The sequence below is a fragment of the Tribolium castaneum genome, chromosome 1 (assembly GCF_031307605.1).
Source record: "Tribolium castaneum strain GA2 chromosome 1, icTriCast1.1, whole genome shotgun sequence".
NCBI lineage: Eukaryota > Metazoa > Arthropoda > Insecta > Coleoptera > Tenebrionidae > Tribolium > Tribolium castaneum.
This window is the reverse complement of record NC_087394.1, coordinates 25,343,116-25,361,379: the sequence shown is the minus strand read 5'-3', so window position 1 is coordinate 25,361,379 and position 18,264 is coordinate 25,343,116. Positions and strand designations below refer to the sequence as shown.

The 18,264-nt window shown below is 30.2% G+C and overlaps 3 protein-coding genes, 1 long non-coding RNA gene and 1 other non-coding gene across 6 annotated transcripts; 4 read left to right on the top strand and 1 right to left on the bottom strand.

The window, feature by feature from the left end:
* Positions 1-782: 782 nt before the first annotated feature.
* LOC657602 (glutathione S-transferase) lies at positions 783-1,649 on the top strand. The gene is made up of 4 exons (XM_964053.3): positions 783-981; positions 1,039-1,206; positions 1,259-1,401; positions 1,452-1,649. Exons 1-4 carry the CDS (start codon positions 846-848, stop codon positions 1,617-1,619), a joined length of 615 nt encoding a protein of 204 aa, XP_969146.2. The 5' UTR covers positions 783-845; the 3' UTR covers positions 1,620-1,649.
* Positions 1,650-4,612: 2,963 nt separating this feature from the next.
* Positions 4,613-6,055, top strand: LOC103314688 (hypothetical protein). Its single transcript, XM_008201309.3, has 4 exons — positions 4,613-4,952; positions 5,002-5,195; positions 5,243-5,363; positions 5,411-6,055. The coding sequence occupies exons 1-4, from the start codon at positions 4,667-4,669 to the stop codon at positions 5,914-5,916; spliced, it is 1,107 nt and encodes a 368-aa protein (XP_008199531.2). The 5' UTR covers positions 4,613-4,666; the 3' UTR covers positions 5,917-6,055.
* Positions 6,056-7,322: 1,267 nt separating this feature from the next.
* LOC103314704 (uncharacterized) lies at positions 7,323-8,585 on the top strand. The gene is made up of 2 exons (XR_010333944.1): positions 7,323-7,501; positions 7,893-8,585. It is a non-coding gene; the product is annotated as an uncharacterized LOC103314704 (transcript).
* Positions 8,586-10,965: 2,380 nt separating this feature from the next.
* LOC135266264 (uncharacterized) lies at positions 10,966-12,122 on the top strand. The gene is made up of 2 exons (XR_010334167.1): positions 10,966-11,911; positions 11,965-12,122. It is a non-coding gene; the product is annotated as an uncharacterized LOC135266264 (long non-coding RNA).
* Positions 12,123-14,570: 2,448 nt separating this feature from the next.
* On the bottom strand, positions 14,571-16,641 carry LOC100142180 (caspase-like protein). 2 transcript variants are annotated; one of them, XM_008201278.3, is made up of 6 exons: positions 16,524-16,641; positions 16,081-16,184; positions 15,765-16,028; positions 15,536-15,708; positions 15,364-15,493; positions 14,571-14,960 (listed from the first exon to the last, which is right to left on the bottom strand). In XM_008201278.3, exons 2-6 carry the CDS (start codon positions 16,172-16,174, stop codon positions 14,620-14,622), a joined length of 1,002 nt encoding a protein of 333 aa, XP_008199500.2. In that variant the 5' UTR covers positions 16,175-16,184; positions 16,524-16,641; the 3' UTR covers positions 14,571-14,619.
* Positions 16,642-18,264: the final 1,623 nt, after the last annotated feature.

The following is an 18,264-nucleotide window of genomic DNA, read 5'->3' as shown; positions in this document are numbered from 1 at the left end:
GATTGTATCCATAAAAAAATTATTTGCAAAAAGTTTGACGAATCAAATTACTCGAATCCGTTGATACAACCACTAAGTTCGAAAAATCTTTGCAATGAACTCGGAGACCAAACTTAACAATTTATTTAAAAAAGAGTGTTTTAAAAACAATGCTATTGCAATAGAAATAAATTTTTTTGAGTTCTACAAATTTGTTTTTCATTTAAAACTGGTATAAAATAACCCTAAAAACTTGTTCTAAAAAGGCTGTACACCTAAATCTAGAACTATATTTAGATAAATCTTATCATTTGACTTATCACCTAAGTTAATTTTAAAGTTGCAATAAAAAAGTAGCTTTGTCATTATGTTTTTATCTTCTTTTCTTAAAAATTTGCATAAAATTTTCCAAAATTAAATTAACGGGCACAATAAACTAATGATTAAAAAAACATTACAGCTTTTTATGTTTTAAAAATAGTGTTTTTTGTTTCTATACAAAATCTGTTCCATTATTTTTTTTTTGATTACACAAAATTGCGTAATTAGAATATTGATTAATTAATAATTTCAATTAAAAAAAAATAAAAATTAGGAAGCTTTTCACGGTTTAGGTAATAACACTAATAACAAATAACACAAAATATGCACAGAAAAACTGGATATTAATAATTTATGCTGTGTAATATCTTTGTTTCCTCGATGACTCGATTTCAATTTGACACACTAGAGAAAACAGATAAAGCAACATGACATCAAACAAACAAGAGATAATGAATAGGTATATAAAGGCCTCAACACCTCCTAATCACCAGTAGTTATTACTTCCAGTTTATTAGTGAAAGTAAATTGTGACAAACTCAAAAATGGCACCAGCTTACAAACTCACTTACTTCGACGGCAGAGGCCTTGCAGAAACCTCCCGTTTCATCATGAAATACGGAGGAATCGACTTTGAAGACTGCCGAATTAAACGAGAAGACTGGCCCCAAATTAAATCAAGTAATTTTCCCCAAAAATAATTAAAAAATTGCACTACATTGCAACAAAACCTTGCAGAATTTCCTTTTGGCCAATTGCCAGTTCTTGAACACAACGGCAAAACAGTGAACCAAAGTCATTCGATTGCCCGATATTTGGCCAAACAAGTCAAACTTGCAGGAAACGATGACTGGGAAAACCTCGAAATTGATGCCATTGTGGACACCTTCAACGATTTGCGCTTGAGTAAGTCTCTAATTTTTTCTACGACTCATAATTTTTTCATAATTGATTCCAGAAATTGTGGCCTATTTCTACGAACAAGACGAAGAAAAAAAGAAAACTATTCTGGAAAATCTCAACAAGGACGTTTTCCCCCAATATTTGACACGTTTTGAAGAAATTGTTAAAAAGAACAAAGGATATTTCGCTTTGGGACGGGTATTAAATACATGAAAATTGTGTGTTTTTTTATTAATTTGGTTTTGTAGCTGACTTGGGCTGATTTTTGCTGGGCAGCTGTTTCTCCAGGTTTCGATATGATTACAAAAGTCGACACGATTGCGAATTATCCAGAATTGAAGGCTGTTAGAGACAAAGTTAATTCATTGCCGGCCATCAAAAAATGGATTGAACAACGACCCAAGACTGACTTTTAAGTTTTTTCTTTCAATAAATTGTAAACATTAGTTGCGCTTTTATTATCTAACAAGTAAACTCAGTAAACACCAATCCTTGATAAAATCAAATAATTACGAATGATTCATGTTTTGTTATTTTAACTCATTTCTGTGATATCAACCTTCAAAGATAACAGTGACTAAAAAGTAAAAATTGCAATTTAATAAATTCAAAAAATTTGGAGCAAATTATAGATAAACAGTCTCGCGATATTAGAAAAAAAATTGCAGTTGTAACCTTGAAAAATAATAACACTAATCTGCTAAAAAAAAATTTTTGTCTTTCTTATTACTATGGTTATTACTTATTAGTTATTGTTATTATACAGCGTTAGGCAAAAATATGGAACCAATATGGAGCGTTTTGTGCCTAAACTACGAAAAAACTAATCAGTAAATCATCAACTACTTTAAAAATGTGATCATTTCCAAGAATATTTTTTTCGAAATTCCATTTAGTTTTCGAGTCATTCAATTTTTTTTTCAAATGGCGATTTTTTTGGTAAGAGATTATGCTTTAAAAATTACTTCTAACTCAATACGTTTGTTTTTGATCACTGTTTTTTTTTTTAAATAAATTGAATTTGAAGATCAAATGTACAAATTTGAATCAGGGACGTCCCAAACCGGGGGGCTGGAGGGTAAAAAATAGCCCAAATATTTTGGCTATTGTTTTTTGCCACTTTCGGCAACGAAACCTTGAATTCCGAAAAAGCTCCAGGGGTCGGAAAGGTTAAAATATTGAATAAAATTTTTACTGTATTAGTATTAAAATCTTCTGGACATAAAAAATACTTCTAAACATAAAATAAAACTTCTTTGTTTTACTTTGTGACAATATCTACTTATTAAATACTTAATAATATTATTATTTATTATTAATTTATTAATTATATGTGCATTATAAAGACCTCTTATGTTCTTGTTTAAAAAAAAAACATTGCAGTTGTAACCTTGAAAAATAATAACACTAATCTGCCAAAAAAATTTTTTTGTCTTTCTTGTTATTATGGTTATTACTTATTAGTTATCGTTATTATACAGCGTTAGGCAAAAATATGGAACCAATATGGAACGTTTTGTGCCTAAACTACGAAAAAACTAATCAGTAAATCATCAACTACTTTAAAAATGTGATCATTTCCAAGAATTTTTTTTTCGAAATTTCATTTAGTTTTCGAGTCATTAATTTTTTTTTCAAATGGCGATTTTTTTGGTAAGAGATTATGCTTTAAAAATTACTTCTACCTCAATACGTTTGTTTTTGATCACTGTTTTTTTTTAAATAAATTGAATTTGAAGATCAAATGTACAAATTTGAAGCAGGGACGTCTCAAACCGGGGGCTGGAGGGTAAAAAATAGCCCAAATATTTTGGCTATTGTTTTTTGCCACTTTCGGCAACGAAACCTTGAATTCCGAAAAAGCTCCAGGGGTCGGAAAGGTTAAAATATTGAATAAAATTTTTACTGTATTAGTACTAAAATCTTCTGGACATAAAAAATACTTCTAAACATAAAATAAAACTTCTTTGTTTTACTTTGTGACAATATCTACTTATTAAATACTTAATAATATTATTATTTATTATTAATTTATTAATTATATGTGCATTATAAAAACCTATTATGTTCTTGTTTAAAAAAAAACATTGCAGTTGTAACCTTGAAAAATAATAACACTAATCTGCCAAAAAAATTTTTTGTCTTTCTTGTTATTATGGTTATTACTTATTAGTTATCGTTATTATACAGCGTTAGGCAAAAATATGGAACCAATATGGAGCGTTTTGTGCCTAAACTACGAAAAAACTAATCAGTAAATCATCAACTACTTTAAAAATGTGATCATTTTCAAGAATATTTTTTTTGAAATTCCATTTAGTTTTCGAGTCATTCAATTTTTTTTTCAAATGGCGATTTTTTTGGTAAGAGATTATGCTTTAAAAATTACTTCTAACTCAATACGTTTGTTTTTGATCACTGTTTTTTTTTAAATAAATTGAATTTGAAGATTAAATGTACAAATTTGAATCAGGGACGTCCCAAACCGGGGGGCTGGAGGGTAAAAAATAGCCCAAATATTTTGGCTATTGTTTTTTGCCACTTTCGGCAACGAAACCTTGAATTCCGAAAAAGCTCCAGGGGTCGGAAAGGTTAAAATATTGAATAAAATTTTTACTGTATTAGTATTAAAATCTTCTGGACATAAAAAATACTTTTAAACATAAAATAAAGCTTCTTTGCTTTACTTTTTGACAATATGTACTTATTAAATACTTAATAATATTATTATTTATTATTAATTTATTAATTATATGTGCATTATAAAGATCTCTTATGTTCTTGTTTTAAAAAAAAACATCAATAGGTTTTTATATTACTTATTAAAAATTTAAATTAAAGTTTGATCTGTACCTTGGTACCCTGGATCCGTCCTTGGTTCTAAAAGCACAGAAAAGTGCATAAAACGTTTTTGGACCAAGTTTAAAAAACATATATTTTCTGGAGATTTCTAGTCTTTATCAAAAACTCTAAAAATTTTCAATCAGTTTAAGATCAATTTTTTTTAAAAAGTTTTCTAGATGTAAAATCACGTGTTCAATACGATGATGTGAGTTAAAATGCTCTAGAATATACATTTTTCCAGAAAAAGTCATTGCAAAATTTTCTTCTGAGTTAGAGTAGTAAGAGATTTAGCTACAAAAAATCTGATATTGAAAACATTGGTATTTTAGAGGTATTTCACTATTTTTTAGATAATGTATGTTTGGTTGCATAGACTTAGGCGTTGAAACCAATTATGAGTTTCAAGTGAAATTTTCGAGTTTCGAAATTTTTTGTTATGTTCAAAGACACAAGGAAAAAAATCGCATCACACTATTGAAGTGCTCTTTCGTCACTATTAACACAAAAGTCGAGTGCAAATTTTCACCTATCTTATCGCGTAAATGAAAATATTGATAAACTATTTATCGAGCACCAAAGTACCTTTGTGTTAGTTTAATCAAAATCTAGTGTTAGAAAAATGGCAACAGACGCAGTGGGTTTTAGTATTGTAACAGAGCCTAAACGAAAAAAATCTTACTACGAGGATGAAGAGATAATAATAAAACCTTCAACTGAATTAATTCCGGACGAATACAAACACGAAGTCGAAGAAAATGTGCTGTTGCACATTTTCAAAACGGACTACGATGACGAAACGGCTGAAGAAATACTAGAATCAGCAAAATATATCAACTATAAAGTGGACAGTAACAATTTACATAATCTTAATACACGGAACGAATTTTACGAAGATATCGAGAAAAGTAAGTCAAGGAAACAACATAAAATTTGCTACGTTTATCACTTTTTTAGTTAAAAAAGAATCAGTGAATAAAAGTGGTCTTTTTATGATTTTCATTGGATTTTTTGAACGGAGACACCCGAATGGTACCATAGCTTTGATGAATGAACGAAACGATTTCATTCAAATCAAAGACATTTGGAACATGTTTTCGGCAAGTAATTGCCCCGAGTTGAAAAATAAACCCAAAATTTTCATGTTTTGTGTAAGTTAGACTGTAAAAGAGCAATAAATTTTCTCAAACCTTGTTAGGTCTCAGGGGCCCCATATGCCGTACAATCTGACTCTTTGAGACACCGAACTATGGCTTTTGAAAAAGTTTACGACTTCCCTGCCGAATCTGACATGTTGATAGTTTACAAAAAAGTCGATGGTAAACTTTATCAAGCGTTTTACAACAATTGTAATTAATTTTTCTAGATGTTTCGCCACACATGCAAAAATTTCTCGCCACTTTTAGCCTCAACATAAGAAATCACAGCAAGAAATACGACATCATCGACTTGGTGAGTCACATCAACGAAGAGAATAGCAAATATGTTCCTTTGATTATTTCCACACTGACTCGAAAATTTTATTTGACGCCGAATATCGAACGTGAGCATTTTTTGTCAGTGGCTGAGAACAGCAGTAGCGTGCAAAATGATCTGAAAAAAATTAAGGAAGATTTGGAGAAACTGCACCACGAGCTTCAGAAAAAGAAGAAAATGTTTGGCTTCAGTTTTAAGAAGAAGAGTGAAGAGAAGCCGAAAATTGAGATAAAACGTGATAATAAAGTCGAACAACGTAAAAGTGCGAAAACAGGGGAAGCACAGAGAGGGTCTGTTGGGAGGTCAAGTGCTCCGCCTAGGCCACCAGTACGATCAAGAAATCCCTCTGAATCGGATGCGAAGATTGAGAAGAAGAAACCGATTTGGAAGAATTAGAGGCTTATTGTGATTCTTCTATGTAGATTATTTGTTATCTTAGTTAAATTAATAAATAAAAGTTATATTAATAATATAATTATAACAATGTATATTACAATATAATAAATTTTCTTTTAACAAGAGATAATTTATACTGGTTTTGTGTTCTTATTCACTGATAGTGATAATTAAAATGTATGTCAGATTCGTCTATCGCGTCTAATGTTATTAATATTTTCACTACAAGTTTTGAAAATTGGTTTCTGGTGCCTAGTTTGGCATTTGTTGTTTCTATGATAAACTAATTGTTAAAAATTTTCTTTTCTTTAAAATATGGTCAAGTGAATTTGGATTAAATCCAAACAACTATTATTTTGTCTGTGATAAATTTATCCTAATAAAACCTGACAAATTTAAGTCTTATGAAAAGAGGTTAACCAAGAGTTTTGGGATAAAAACATGTTAGCCGATTACTGGTGGTTACAATAAAAGAAAAGAAACAAACTGTGTAATTTTTCATTTTTCAAAAGTTTTGAACCAATCTTTTTTGTGTCCCAAAACCTGGGAAGCCTAAGCGATAAACATCAAAATCATCAAAATCTAAAGTCTTATGAAGAGAAGTATTAAGATTTTTTATATAAAAATATGTTATTTGTTTATTACTAGTCTACATTAAGATAAATTTACCCCGATAATACAAAAAGCAGTCCTGTAACATTTTTGATGTTGCAAAAATTGTTAAATCTTATACTTTATAATGAATACTTTAAAAAGTTGACGTTCTATTTTTTTTGACTTTACTATCAGACTTGGGATTAATTATTCCACTGACACACTTTCGTTTTATCTATTGGTAAAAACTAGTGGTATTAAACTTTTTTCTGTAACATATAAGTTAAACTATCTCATTTTTTTTTGAGTAGACAAAATAGCACTGTAATCGCAAGGATGTATAAAATGTTTTTAAAAATTTATTTTACTCAATAAAATTTACAAATTCCAACATATTAAATTGAAGGTTGACAATAACTTATTTCTGTTAAACTTAAACACCTGTTGTAAAAAAAATGTTGTATTTGTTGTTCAAGTGGATAAAGATTTTTTACTATCTACTCGTGAAATAAGTTCACTTGAGTCTTTGTTACTCTTGAACTTAACCTTTGCACTCGTAGATAAACAATGTCTTTATCGTCTTGTATAAAAAAAGTCTGAAATCATTTTATGTATTTTAGAATTCATTAGAAAAGTAAAACATAATAGTTTTCCAAAATTATTGCTTGAAATAAAATTTTTTGTATTTTTTGACTAATCAAAACAATACCACATGTTATTTGTATAAAATACAGCTTTTAACATTTATACCTAATTACAATAAAAAAGTAAAAACCGCTCATGTTTTCTTATTTTACACTGTTTTACGAACATTAAAAAAAAACAAAAAACCATAAACTTTATTGCAAAAAGTCTTAATATAAGAGAGACGTTCGAAAAAATGTTAATAGCCGTGTTGCCAAAAATAAAAATGATACTTATTATTACTTTGCTCCTAATTTGTACCAAAACTCTTGCTGCTCCCACTTTACCACTACTGTTTCCACTCTTGGTAAGTACAGTGTGTTTTAAATAATTCTCATCTAGTCGACTGTAAAATCAGAAATACCGCTTTATAGAATTAATGACAGGCATTTAGACACTGAATATTACCATCCGCAATTTATTAAGTGCCCAATTCGAAAATAAGCTTTTGACAATAAAAGCGTTTTCTTGCACAGTGTAACATTTAGTTGCATTTTAACAAAATCAAAAAAAAATTTGACAAATTGTAAATTTCAAAACTGACAGTTTTGACATTTATTGACAGAAAATTCAAATCAGCAGAGCGGCACAAATTTTTTTACGTGTAAACCAATTTCAAAGTTAACTAGATGAGAATCATTTAAAAACACATTGTATCTTTTGTTAAATAATTCTACCTACTACAATTTTAATTTCAGTTTAATTGGGGAGATGAGCCTCGCCGTCGTAGGAAACATAAAAAACGTAAAAAAGTCGAGCATATTTATATACATAAAGTTCCACACGCGGAACCTACAAGAATCAATATTCCTAGTGTCAATGTGAAAGTTGGTCCGGTGAACGTGGACGCAAAAGTAAATGCGAATGTAAACGCGAACGTAAACGCGAATGTAAAAGTAAACAAACCACCTCCTCCTCCACCGCCTCCCCCGAAAAAACCTCCTCCTCCGCCACCACCTCCACAGAAAAAGCCTCCTCCTCCACCACCACCTCCAGAGAAAAAGCCTCCTCCTCCACCACCACCCCCAGAGAAAAAGCCTCCTCCTCCACCACCACCCCCAGAGAAAAAGCCTCCTCCTCCACCACCTCCCAAGAAAAAGCCTCCTCCTCCACCACCACCTCCCAAGAAAAAGCCTCCTCCTCCACGGCGACCCTCAACAGAGCCTCCTCCTTATACTCCTGTTGAATGGTACCCTATTGCAGGTACACCCATTACACCCACGTGGCCTTCCAAGCCAGGTAGAGTAACAACTCCCTATTATCCAGTCCTCTGCCCGTCAATATGCGAAGAAGTTCCGTTACAATATGACTACATATTATAAAAGTGTCACTAATTTTGTTAATGGAACCCGAAAGCTGTATAATTAAAAAATGTAAGATTTAATTATCAATTTTGAAACTGATTTTTTTTCTATTTCCTGCAGTGGTTTAATAAAATCGTTAAAAAATTAATTTTTACGGTCTTGGGGTTTTTTTAGCTCTTGCTTTATTTCTACACTGTTTTAGTACCAGGTAAAGTTTCGACTTCTAGACCGTAAACACCCTGAATTAAAGATTTTACCTTAATTGAAACTTTGTCCTTTCTTGCAGCGCTTTTATAAAAAATGTTTTTTTCTTATTTTAGCGCTTTATAAATCATTCTGTGCATTCTTCCCTAAAATGTTTGTAATAATGCATTGTGCTCTTAAATTATATTACAAATAAAAGATAATTACGCAAATTTTTGACAAAGTAACAGGTGTTGAAATACGAAAAATTTAAATCTAAGAAAATTTGTTGTTTCAATTAATTGATAAGTATTTTTTAATATAATATATTTTCTTTAAAATTAGCCCCAAACAAAACATTTGTTTTTAAATCTTAAAAAATATCTTTTTTTTATAAAATTTGGCCTGCGAACATTATTTTTATTTATCATGTGACAGCGCAATTTGTATTTATGTGGGTGCCCCCTTGGAATTAATGGTCTTATAACTTTTTAGCACAAATTAATTTAGCTTTGCCATTTAAAAGCCTATTCAATTTAAAAACTTTTTTGTCCCTTGCATTTTTTTCTTAAAATTTACGCAGTCAGGATCATAAGATATATCGGGGCTTATTCAAAGCAGGTGACAAAGTGTTTTTGATTAAAAAAAAAGTAGAAGAAAAAATTTATATCTTGGCCAAGAATCGTTTTTAAAAAAAAATCTTGAACAGGTCGATTTCATTTTTTTAAATGTTACATTTTGACTTCGTAATGACCTAATTCGTTTTAGAGTAATGTTTTCATTTTAATTTTTTTAGGAATGACAACTGTCATTTTTGATTAGTGTTTTAGATTCGGAAGTAAAGTTACCGTTGGGGGCGTCACTGAGCTAGGTCGAAAACAGTAACCAGAAATGGCGGGAAATGTTTATTCGGATATTTTGAACGTTGTACGAATTTTGAGGCTTCACAATTATTACATTGCCTATGAGGAATGACTGTTGCAAGAAACGAATGTTGACAAATTAGAGATGACGAGGAAAACACGAATAACGATGACTTTTTGGTTCACTTTCTTTATTGGAAAATTATTACAAAGACATTGAAAAGCCTACCTTTTGGCATAATTTACGTTTAAGTGTATTAGCAGTTGTTAATCTGAATTGTTTTAATTTTTTTATTAGTGGAAAAATTCTAACCTAAAATTCACAAACTTCACTAATTTATTGGTTTCTTGAGCCCAACTTTGTGTTCGCTGTGATCCATTACTATAGTCTTTATTTAGACAACTGTTGGATAACACTTTGTAATAAAAATTTAAATCTTTTTCACTTTTTATCCACTTTCAAATTCCAACAATAAACACTTTATACCACGAAAAACCGCAGAACCAAAGTCAAAGCTAGTATTTACCACCACGTACTTTTAAAATGATTCCCTCTAATGTAAGGAATTATTACTATACACGCAAAATTGTTAAACAATTTATTAGATGTCAATTAAATGTGGAATTACGAAAATTTCGCTACTGTTTTCGACATAGTTCAAAAGTCATCACCAGAGGGCGTCTAGTTAATTTTATTTCCGAATACCATCACAGAATAACAGGTTTTACAGAAACGCATCTGTCCTTGTCCGGATAGAGCGAAAGTGTCACTAGCACATCTATTGTTGCCAGCGCGTACTAAGCGTTATCGGCGGGCGATTTGAATTGCCCGTAGTTACTTTTCTTTTAAAGTTTGATTGCATTTTTCGTATTGTTTGTAAATATTCACAACAATAGTTGCTAATAACACTTTCTGATGTTAGACAACTATTGTTGCTGAATATTTACAAAGAATACGAAAAATAAAATATGAGAATACATAAAGACAATAAACTTGTAATAAAAATTTATTATCACTAGTCAATATACACGATACGATAACTATAAACTAATGATTGATCCATCAAATTATTTATATTCCCACAATAAAAAAGTTCAAAAAAGCACACACACGAAAAAAACCACAAAACAGTACTAATTTCACATAAAACAAAGCCGAAGGCGAACACCAAACAAACCAAGCACAAAATGGCGATTTACACAATGGCAACTGTCACAGGTCCACTGTTAATTTCTGCCGATATTATAGGTAGCTTCGCTAAAATTGACTATACGTGTGTGCGACATCTGCGATAGCAAGCCGAACTACAGTCGATTTTGAATTTGGCGCCTATACTTGGCTTGGTGCATTTAGGTTTCACCACCCTGAATACCATTCAATATCTATCTGGTACAGTAGCGGACACTTCTTTCAATTCGTTACAAAATTTATGGGGTATTTTTTTAGAGTACGTTTATGTCAACGTCTGCGTCCGCAATTGTACTAGGAAGAAAATAAAAAAATAAAATAAAAAATAAATTTAATAAAATAAAAAAAATATTGAAGATACTAAACACAAAAACACTAACAAAAACCAATCACTCCTTCTAAAATAAAGTAAGAACGAAAAAGATAAAGCTCTTTGTATTAAAATACTTTCAATAACTCAATAACGACTGTTTTATTTTCTTTACTTCTTTTTTTTTAGATTTTCAATTGCTTTATTTTTTTGAATTTCTTTATACTTCCCAGAAAGATACGAATATGTACTATCTAAAACACTAATCAAAAATGTCAGTTGTTATTTAAAATAATTAAAAATAACGTCACAACTCAAAAACGCATTACATCATAAACATCACTATGATGTCAAAATGTTGCAGTGAAAAAAATAAAATCGACCTTATCGATGATTTTTTTGAAAAATGACTGATAACAAAGATATGAATTTTGTGCATTACTTTTGGTTTAGTTTGTCTGTTATTCTTTTGGTATGCTTATTTTGGAAATAGTTAAGTGTGTATAAATTTAGTTTCTTATCTTTAAACAATGAAAACATTTTCTTGAAATTACAACTGTTATGCACTGAGTGCTTTTAAAATTCATAATCAAAAAAACTTGATGTATTAACCACATTTATAAGGAAACTAAAAATCACTCATATTTTTTATTTTACACTTTACGAACGATTTAAAATCTAAAGAGAACAATAAAGCAATAAGTTTTATTGCAACAAGTCTTGATATAAGGTAACAGAAGTTGCGAAGAATTTAATAGAAGTCTGGACAAAAATACAGATGAAGCTACTAATTACTAGTATTACTTTGTTCCTACTTTGTTACACAACTCTTGCTGTACCTTCATTTGATTTATTGTCTTCACACCTGGTAAGACTTTTTTTGCTAATTAATACCAACTGTACCAAAATTGTTAATTCTAGTTTAATGGAGCGGAAGGCCACAATTATAAGAAACCTAAAACAACACATAAAACATTTGATTTAATTCCTGCACAATCACCACCTGTAGCAAGAAGTATTCGTAGTATCAATGTAAATGTGAATGTAAACAGACAGATAAACACAAAGGTGAACTCGCATACAGTATCTCATTCGCGAATAATAATCCACCACATGCTTCCTCCTCCTCCCCCCAAAACAGAACCTCCACCACCACCTCCCCCTCCTCCAAAACCCCCCAAGAAAAAACCTCCACCTTCTCCAAAACCGCGACCCTCAACCACTCTTTCACCGCCACTTTCCCCTCCTTGCCCTCCAGGCTCAGTTGTACTTCCGCCGAACCCCATTTCGCCTTTATGGCCCTCCAAGCCAGGAAGAAAACCAACTCCGAAAAATCCATTCCTCTGTCCATCATTTTGCTAAGAAATACCAATAGATGTTTACTAGCTCTAAAACCCATAAATTTTGTTAGTAAAACCTAAAATGTATATGATTGTATTACAATATTAAACTAACAAATACAGAAACAAAAGCATTTTTTGTCAATTTTAAAACTGAATTTTTTAATTTTTTGCAGAGGTTTGATAAATGCTTTATCCAATTATCCATATCGAGTATGACTGGACTGACTTTGCTTTCTACTGCTAGGATTTGTAGAAATTAGAGCGATAGATAATTAGTATAACAATTACTTTGCTGAAGATTTTTATCTCGAATCAAATTAGACAAAATTATTTAATTTGAACTTTGCAATTTACATTTCTTCAAGCATTTTATAAATCATTTGGATCATTAATCGCACAATCGTTTTTAGCACCATTTTGCGTTTACCAAATGTTTCAAAAAATTGATTTAACCGGAATAAACCTTATGGTTATAGAAATGCCCAAATACCTTGATTAAAATTATTGTAAATAAGATTTACTTAAAATATTTAACAATACCTTTAATACCACTTAATACCACAGGAAATAACAAAAGACCAAAAGTTTACAATTTTGCTTAAAATCGATAAACATTTATTAAATTTTTTAAACCTAATTGCACCGGTTCGGTTCATGGGTAACGCGTAACATTGCTATTATGGTTACAGATATAAGAGGAGTTTAAATAAACCGAGCTGCACCCTGACATTTTATCTGTTAGTTAATTTAAGTTAAACTTCTGTTAAGCACAAAAAATGTTTTGCAAAAATTATTGACAAAAATGTTTTAGTGATTGTCCAATTAATTTTTGTTTAAAAATAATAAAAAAACTAAATACGTATTTGTTAAGTCCGATTCACGTTCGTGAATTCACAATAAATTCATGGTGTATTATTTTCGCAGAATTCGAGAATAGACTGTGAATTACACTTTCTCGTTCGTGAATGCACGGTGAATTGTTTTGGTGAAATTCACGGTGGGCGCTTATCGTGAGTCGTCGGTGATTCACGAATATTATCTGGGTCAATAAGCATTTTTATCACAACCCAGCTTTACCACAGGTACAAAAATAAGAAAAAAGAAACAAACAAAAACAACGTTTGCTTTAGTTTGTTAAATTTTTTTTCTCTAATATGCATGTAATTTTTTTTATAATTTTTCTACAGCATCTCATTTTTTGGGACGAGGAATCTAACGAAACACCAAAATCATCTATAATTTTGTAAACACAGGTGGTTCAAAAGTGTCGTTCAGTAAAGTTTAAAAATAAAGTCAAATTTTTTCCAAGCAATTTGGCTTTTAATTTTTGATATACTTTTTATTTTTCCTTAGATTGTCAAGTTTAATATATCTTTTAAATTTGCAAGTTCATTAAGTGTTTGTATTTTTTAACAGATATATCTGTTTAATGCTATAAGATTTATATAATTTTAACAAACCCATTTTGCACATTTGGCGCAAAGAATATTTCATCGTCAAGTAAAATTTTTATTTATTGTAAGTTTTGTACACCAGATTTTCCCTGATTTAAGAATAATTACTTTTGAGTTCCTCAATCTTGTACACCGATTTCTTTTGCAGTTTACCTTTCAGAAAATATGTAGGTATCTAATAAATAACAAGTGAAAGAGAGAATTGTATTAGATTTTTCAATTTTTTATATTGTATTCTAAAAACTGAGATATTGTTATTTACAAATGTAATGCGTGTAAAAACGATCGAATTCATATTGGAAAAAATAGATTCTATTAAATGGTGAAAATTATTGCTCCTAAAATTTACAACCACGATTAAAAAGGTGATAATTTCCCAAATCTTGCATTTAAACTTTACGAACCTGAGAAAAACGCACGATAACAATTGGTTACCAGTTGCGTCATACTTTGGTTTTGTAAGCAAAGGACTTGCAGTATTAAAAAATAACAAGAATGATAATAATTTTTTTGTTGGTGATTGCTTTTTGTAATTTGACTTCTGCGGCTCCTCTGGTAAGTAAAAGTTGTTACTTTTTGCTACTAAAACTTTAATTTTAGCCAGATGCTGCGGACTTTAATGATAAATGGCCATTAATCCATAATCCTTATGCATGGTCTCCAACCACTACAACTGATCGTCCGAAAATGCCAATAGATGGGATAGAATACGGAAAATAAAAGCAATAAACACAAAAAACTGTTTTTATTAAACAAAACCACGAATCAAGAACATTTAACTACTTATTGCGCTTTTCTTTATCGTTCAACAATTCGTTAATCTTCTCCTTCAGTTCTTCAATACTCTTCATCATGTTTTCCTGATTTTTCAGCAACTGAATCCAGGCGTTTCTATCCTTGCTTCGATTCAGATAAAACTTCTTCTTCAAAGTCGACACGAAAATCGGCATTTGCTTCTTAATTATTTCCTGGTCGTTGTGATAATAATTCCGACACAAACACTTCGTTGTTCTCATAATTAGCGAAATCACGTCGTCTCGGCGCCCGTAAGCCGAGAAATTTTTGCACAATTCTTGGATAAACCACGTGCCGTTGTTGGGATCGCGAAATGAGACGTTTCCTGAAAAATTATTACTCGTTGCTTATTATACAAGGTGATAAATTTTTATTTTAGCTGCGAGAGTGGTTTTAACATCGAGGCTGCAACGCTTGAGAAGGTAATAGTAAATTTTATCGTATGTTCAATACAAAATTTTATTCCATCTTCCATTTTTCGAATGAATTACTGAGTCATTGCGATTGGCAATAAAAAAAACACGTATACACGTATACAGGGTGGTGAACCAAAGTTATATTTTTTAAATAGAACACCCTATATAAAAAAAAGTCAGAAAATGACACGAACGAAGTGAGTGTCATAAAAATGTCAAATATTGAATATGGGGCTTACGGAAAGTAGATAAAATATCATTTTATCGTTTAAAATAAAATTAAATTTCTGGTCAGAAATTTAGTTAACTTACCCTCAGTTGTTGAATAAACGATCAACATGTCTGGTCCAAGATAATTCGAGTCGAAGGTACTCTGTGGCACCAGTTCGATTTTTTCCTTGTTTTGGTCCCAAGTAGTCGAGTGATAGTCACCCTTGCATGCCTAAAAACCGATTAAATTTTGCTTTTTTTTGTTAATTTTTACCTGAAAAATGAACATTTTTGGCTTGTTTTTCAAATCGTCACATTGGACGAATTCTTTCCAGAATTCGTTGGTTTCGAGAGTTAAATCAGAGGCGTGTAACCGATTAAAGGAGTCTCCATGTGTTAGGAAAAACACTATTAAACTATTGACTTGTGACATGTCTCTGGCTACGACTAGAATTTAATTAATTGGTTAATTAAAAAATAATAATTAATGAAAAAAAGCTTACGTTTATTGACCGTTGCCAAAATTTCGTCCCTTTTCAGATTATTAAAAATGTTTTCGTCGTGGATATTGAAACCCAACCGACTCATAGTAATGATAATTTCGTTAACATCTTTTCGACTCCCTAGTCTATAAGGTTGATCTTCGAACGACTCTTGGTTGAAGATGAGCACCAATCCGGGATCATTTCCTTTTCTCTGATATTCGATTGGAGACAATAAAAGATCCTGGCGTTCAATAAATCGCTCAACATTTTTATCCTGAATTTCTAGCACAGCAAAATTTCTAAATTTTTTTAATTGCATAAAATTAAAACTCACCAATTGTAATCTTTTCCCGTTGTTTAATTTCATAATCAGGGCTTAGAAAAGGTTCGCCCTGTTTGGGAACATTGGGTGCAGCGTCCGTCTGCATAATTAATTAACTAAGCAAATAAAAACTGATTTAGGTACAAAAGGTTCGAACGAACAAAGCGATTGTATTAAATAAATTGTAATCTTATCGATAAGCATGCGTAAATATCAATCGAAATTTTTGATCAAAATATACTATCAGACGAGAGCTACTTAGTTGTGCAATTCCTCAAATAAGCTGTCCTAGATTCACTTATCTTGCTGCATAAACGATAAATTAAATAATTTAGACTGAGTTTGATTTTTTTAAGATGGCGATTTTTAATTTCATTTTCCGTCTACAATCAAATTCTCTATTAACAACTCAAATACCTATACATGATCACTCGGTAGATTATTTTATGACTTACCACAAGCGAATCTGTACTTCACCATGCTTTAACATGTTTTTATTTTGCAAATAAGTCAATGGTTTGGATTTAAGTATTTAAATACCCAGTGATAAGATTAGTTTTTGATATTAGTATTACATTAGTAATACATCAAATTTGTGAGAATCTGTATTTACTGTCTGTCTATACACTTATTTATAATATTTATTTTTTACAAAGAAAATAATTCAAGCGTTGAATTTTGAGTGTTTGAATAACCAATGATAAGATTACTTTATGTCCTACCGGCTATAACGAGCCTCATTGTGTACTTGTACTTGCAATAATAAAGTAGCAAATTTAGATGCTGTTATGAGCAACCACCAATCAAATTTTAGCATCATTTGCAGCACGCAACCAAAATTATATTTTCTTTTAAAGTAAAGTTTAGTTTTACTGCTAAGAGCTTTCTGTAAAGCATCAGTTGGTTTCACAAAATATTGCTTTCTTCATAGTCATTAGTCATTACATAAACATCTATTTTGATATGTCAGTATTTATTTCAATATTGGGATGATAAATTTATAAATAATATCGGGAACCATAAAATACTGTGAAAAAATCTATTAGCAATGTTGAACCGTTTGAAATTGATAGTTAAGTTTGCCAAAGGAATATTTAACTGAACAACAAATGATTTTTTTAGAGACATTTAAAGTTTTTCAAAAATCAAAAACAAAAAGTCGTAGAGTAAAATGGTTTGTTCCAGTAAATTTTGCGGCTCATACTACGTATCAGTTTTTCACGAGAATTCAAATTTTGATTTTTTTTGCTTAAAAATTTATTATTTTTTTAAACTCACTCTAGGAAAGCTTATGGACTTTTCTATGCCTTTATAACTCACTCGGGTTGTTAAAAGTATAAAAAATGTCAATAGGTTCTTAAAGTTTGAGTTTTTTAATTTTTGCGAAATTTTCTCGATTTTCGGTACCCGGAACATTAATCAAGCAGTAACACCGGAACTATTTGAGATAACCATATGGTCTAATTTATTATCGTTAGAAAGCTCTTTTATCTATATTTTTCAAAAAAAGATGATATTGTTCTCCGGCTAAGAGTTTTCGAAGAAAATTGCGAATAAAAGCAAAAATAGAAAAAATAAAAAAAATCATAAGTAAAAAGCTATTGGAAGTTTGGTGATTTTCTTGACGTCGATTGATTTCCAGGATCATTTTACACAGGCTTAGACCAAAATAATTTAGAAAATAGAAAAATAAAAATAAATAAATTATTTTTTAGTTTTTTTATGATTTTTTCATCTCTGTTGTTAATTTCATCCTCATCAAATAAATTTTTATTGTAAGAAAAGGTAACTGGTTTAGTATTAAAATTATCGTATCGGAGTCAATTTTTTTAAGTTTTAATTAAGATAAATTAATATCATCCACATTAAATAATAAGTCTTTAATTTAAAAGGTTAGCTTTAATTTAGTTTTTAAATTGTCATATCTGTACCAAATGTTTTTTAAGTTTTAAGGTAAATGTAATAAAGTTAATGTAATAAATGTTGTTAATTTCAACCCCATTAAAAATAAATCTTTAATCAAAAGAGTAATTTTTGGTTTAATTTTTAAATAATCGTGTAATACAAATATTTATAAGTGTAATAAATTAGTCGTTATACGTTTAATTATGTTTTTTTTTCACATATTTATCGTAAGTTCGGCGGTGTACCTAAACTAAAAAAATTTGGCGCTGCATGTTATTTTTAAAATATTTA